The sequence below is a fragment of the Cyprinodon variegatus genome, unplaced genomic scaffold, assembly GCF_000732505.1.
Source record: "Cyprinodon variegatus isolate N-32 unplaced genomic scaffold, C_variegatus-1.0 Scaffold119, whole genome shotgun sequence".
Lineage (NCBI taxonomy): Eukaryota > Metazoa > Chordata > Actinopteri > Cyprinodontiformes > Cyprinodontidae > Cyprinodon > Cyprinodon variegatus.
This window is the reverse complement of record NW_015150572.1, coordinates 1,137,770-1,142,251: the sequence shown is the minus strand read 5'-3', so window position 1 is coordinate 1,142,251 and position 4,482 is coordinate 1,137,770. Positions and strand designations below refer to the sequence as shown.

The 4,482-nt window shown below is 38.1% G+C and overlaps 1 protein-coding gene across 1 annotated transcript in view; it reads right to left on the bottom strand.

Annotated features, from left to right (window-relative positions):
• Nucleotides 1-337: 337 nt before the first annotated feature.
• LOC107085237 (homeobox protein SIX6-like) overlaps nucleotides 338-4,482 on the bottom strand; it is a 5,191-nt gene continuing 1,046 nt past the window's right edge. Inside the window, exons 2-3 of the mRNA XM_015375456.1 lie at nucleotides 2,712-2,875; nucleotides 338-2,607 (exon numbers count right to left, since the gene is read on the bottom strand). Of these exons, the coding sequence (XP_015230942.1) occupies nucleotides 2,409-2,607; nucleotides 2,712-2,875 (363 nt within the window). The 3' untranslated portion in view covers nucleotides 338-2,408. The remainder of the gene's footprint in view (nucleotides 2,608-2,711; nucleotides 2,876-4,482) is intronic.

Here is a 4,482-nt window from a genome sequence, read left to right as displayed (position 1 = left end):
GGTCACCCTACCATATCGACAATTTGATGTTTCAGTGAGTGAGTGCTTGTTGCTATGATGTATCTTTGCTCAGCAGCTCATCTAAATATTCATGAGCATACCATAAAAGGAAGAAAACCTGTCGTTTCATTCTAGGGCTTTTAACCAGGGTTGCATTTGGGCTCATAGAACAGCAAATAACCCATTTTCAGGCCAACCAATGCCACACACCCTATTCAGAATAGCCTACATAATCATACTATGACCCCTTTAAGTACAAAAAACGAAGCTCCATAATGGTGTTCCAATAACTTTATACTTTATTCATACAGCTTGAAACGTTGTAAATACAAAAAATACAAGCATGGCTGGATAAAAATAGGTGTAGTTATTCTCAAACAACATTTACAAAATACGTATTTTGTCAGAGAATTACACAAATGTTGTGAGAAGTGGTAGTAGTCATAAGGACATTTTATAAGACAGCAGGCCTGTGGGATTGTTGATGAAGACACGGTTGAGTGGCTTGTACTGTTTTTGTTTTTTTAAATCTAGTAGGCACATGGAGATAAGAACCAATGAGTGAATAACAATCTTTACCTTGTGTCTGCCAGCTCCTGGCTGATTCAAAGCAACGCTGTATCCTTCCTTCAGTGGTACCAGGAGAGATGCACAGGTAAAGTGGCTGTAATCAAAGTGGTTTATGTCCTAAGCAGCATGTTTCAGTCACAGACCCTTATATTTGTATAGACCAGGAGGTTGTTGTTTTTTAGGAATGCTCTTAGTTTCAATTAAGGCAGTAAATGAGTCGAAGTAGTTTGTGATTACATACGCTACATTAAAAACACAACGAGACACAGTTAAAACACTGATGGAGTACCACTGACTGGACATAGATGTACAATACTTTAAATGTAAGGGCCTATGTGTAACAAATGATTAATGTACATGGGTGATATATATTTACATACAGTAATAGCCTGCGCAAGGCATTATTTTGCACAAAAATACCTGGAACTCCCCTATAAACTATTACAAAATCATCTTTATTTACACATGTATTCGAAACAGTAAGAAATTTGAAATTACTAACATTCATGTGAGTTAAAAAAATATTAGCGTTGCTTCTAAAATCGGTTTATCGTTTTATAAAGCAACAACTAAGCTTATGGGTTTTTCAGTGGATTCTGGGTCGACCTTTCCCCCTCTGCCATTTTGCACCCCCGTTACAGGTCACTTATTTTGAAATCTGTTACTGAAACTATTGCTTATCATGCAGTGAATCATAAACAGTGATGTCATATAATTTAGTCTAACTGGGTGTTTTTCCGAAGCATTCACATTCTTTCCATTGCTTGTAGTTCTGAAACCCATTTGGGCTAATGGCGTAACTATCGGTAAGCAGAGACTGCAGTTGCTTAGGGGCCCCCGACCTCTTAGGGGCCCCGTCACTGACACCTGGTAGGCCCCTTTCGCAATTATGGTATAGGACGGTAGGCCCCCTTCGCAATTATGGTATAGGACGGTAGGCCCCCTTCACAATTATGGTATAGGACGGTAGGCCCCCTTCGCAATTACAGTATAGGACGGTAGGCCGCCTTCGCAATTATGGTATAGGACAGTAGGCCCCCTTCGCAATTACGGTATAGGACGGTAGGCCCCCTTCGCAATTACGGTATAGGACGGTAGGCCCCCTTCGCAGTTATGGTATAGGACGGTAGGCCCCCTTCGCAATTATGGACTAGGATGACTCATTGCAGATGTAATCGTGCGAAAAATTGCTTTTGATGTTAAGATGGCTGATTGGACCTTATTTATACCGCAACACATGCCAGATTTCAACACGATGGTGAGCCGTTTAAACACGACACCAATAGCAAAGCAGACAGTGGTACTTTTAATACCGATGTTAATAATGGTGTATAGTTTATTAGACAGTTGGTAAAAAATACACTCCTATGATATGTTTCAAACTGCAATAAAGATCTTATGTTGCTTACGTGCCTATTGGTGAGTTGTTACGCCACTGATTTGGGCTATTTCTCACTCACAAGATCAGATTAGTTATTAATTATTAACTTGCAACAAACTGAAAGGAATATGAGCAACCTCTAGTTGGTTGATAACAAGGATTCACTGTTGGTAGATGATAGAAAATTAATTTAGACCACCTGGTCAAACCATTCTTTTTTTTAACCGACAAAAAGGAAAGCTACAAAAAGTATGAAATGGCAGAGGGGCGATATGACCAACATCCCTTTCAGTGCTTTTTTTAAGTGCATAGTTCCTTTCACAAAGTCCAGCAGAATAGGCTCCAGCATTTTCTCCTCTCCATTTTAGAAAGCTGGAGCGTGTCCATAACCTCGCTGTCTTTTATTGTGTATGTTTTTGTACCTTTGTAGAGTAAAAAAAAAGAAAATAAAATCATCTCAAGATTCAAACTCCCCGTCGCTGCTGACAGAGATCTCTGGCGTCGAGGCTCCCGTCCCTCTGCGCTCAGTCTCTGTGCTGCAATCGCTGGCCTCTGGGCTGCCGAGGTGGCGAGGGGAAGGGGGCAGCAGGTGGGAGTGGGGGTGGGCGCCGTCAGGGGAGCTCTCCGAGGGATGGAGGGATGGATCCTGTTGAAGCCTGAATGTGGGGACATATCACAGTTTTATAAATCAACTCTAAATTAATACAGTATTTAGAAAAATGTCCCTGTCCGAATGTTTCTGAGAACGTGGGAGCATTACCTGTTCTTTGCTGATGCAGCTCGGTCTCTCTGGCGGCGGTTCTTGAACCAGTTGCCCACTTGTGTAGGTGTGAGTCCCGTGGCCTGGGCCAAGTGGCGCTTCCTGGATGGATTGGGATAGGGATCTTGGAGATACCACTCTCTCAGCAAGCTCCGAGTTCGTTCCTGGAGAAGAATGTAGGATATTTCATTTTCAATTCTTATTCTTTGACAGAGGCGGAGCTAGATGGGGGGCCAGAGCTGACCATGGCCACACTTAGCCAATCATTGGCCACCCCTGTGGCCACCCCTACCATTTTTTCCCTTTAATACAGATGGTGTCAGCAGTAATACTCTCAAGTGGAATATTCAAAACATTTTTTTTTTTTTTTTGTGGTTAATTATACACATAATTATACTAACATCAAAGACAAGAAGTGCAGAATTCCTGCTCTTTTCAGAACTAGATTTTGTGTTAAAATATAGGGTAAAGAGAAAATTATGTGTCTCTGCAAGTCATCTAGGAGTCTTCAGTGAAATCAAAGTTAAATAACAATTTTAATATAAACTTATCAAATAATCAATTTATGTAGATGTTAGTATTTGTAAATATAAATTTTATGCATAATGTTTATTGATACAAGTAGGTAAGTTACTTAAAACTGAGTTCTATCCATTATACCTTTTTTATAGAAATTACGGATGTTTAAATATACTCATCTATTTGTTAGCAAAGGCTGTAGGAAAGGATAATTTGTCTTTATTTAGAAAATATGGATATTTTGCTCGTTAATATTCCTGTTGGAATACTGTAGATTGACCCTGAGGTTCTGGTGCCGATCCGCTTTTGGCCCCCCTCAGTGTACTTTAGTTATTGCCTGGCCACCCTTGTAAAAAATTTCTGGCTACGCCTCTGTTCTTTAGTATCTTATAAAACAGTTGTTTTTTTCCATGTAGACGGTGGCTTGTATAGTATTTATGTCCCACTAATATGATGCAGTCTTAAAACGTATTAGATTGGATTTGCAAACAGATAAACACTCTTGACACTAGAAGTATACATAGCCACATATATCTACTAAATTGGATCATGCTAAGGGGCTTAATAGGTTGACAGACTAGCCATCCCCTTTGAGGTTTGGAATTAAAGATTATGCGATTATAAACGCCCCTTCTTCTGACCACCAGGGGGAGCTCATACATACAACCATTGCACCAACATGTATTTGGAGCTGTTTAAGCAATCCTTTTTTCTTTTTTTTTTATAAACTTTTGGAATTTTTTTATCTTAAAAAGTATTAAAATACTTTATTGGTTTAAGATTATTATTACATTATATTTAGATTAATTTTAGGGAATGTAGAAAATGAATTCTAAAACAGATAATATTACACCAGAATGCGAATATGTCCAAAATGTGGTTTTGAATATTAAACATCATGGGAAAAAATGCCAGAGTGGAGTTAATCTCAGTTAGAGTCAATTCATTTTAAATTGAATCTTGGATTTATAATTATTATTATAATTATTTTGATATAATAAAACGATTTCTAGTTGATTCCTTTTTTTTTACTTTAAATTAAAACTAAAAATAAAAAAAGCAGTGATTAAAGTTTTTCTGATAATCAGTTCAAATATTGTTATACGATAGTACCCATATGGAGGACAGCAGTGGTTCCCAGAATTTTATTACTTTTTAAATACAAGAAGACCACAGATATGCTTTAGTTTAGCAGGCTAGAAATACATTGTGATAAACACTGAAATATATATATGTATGTATGTATGTATAT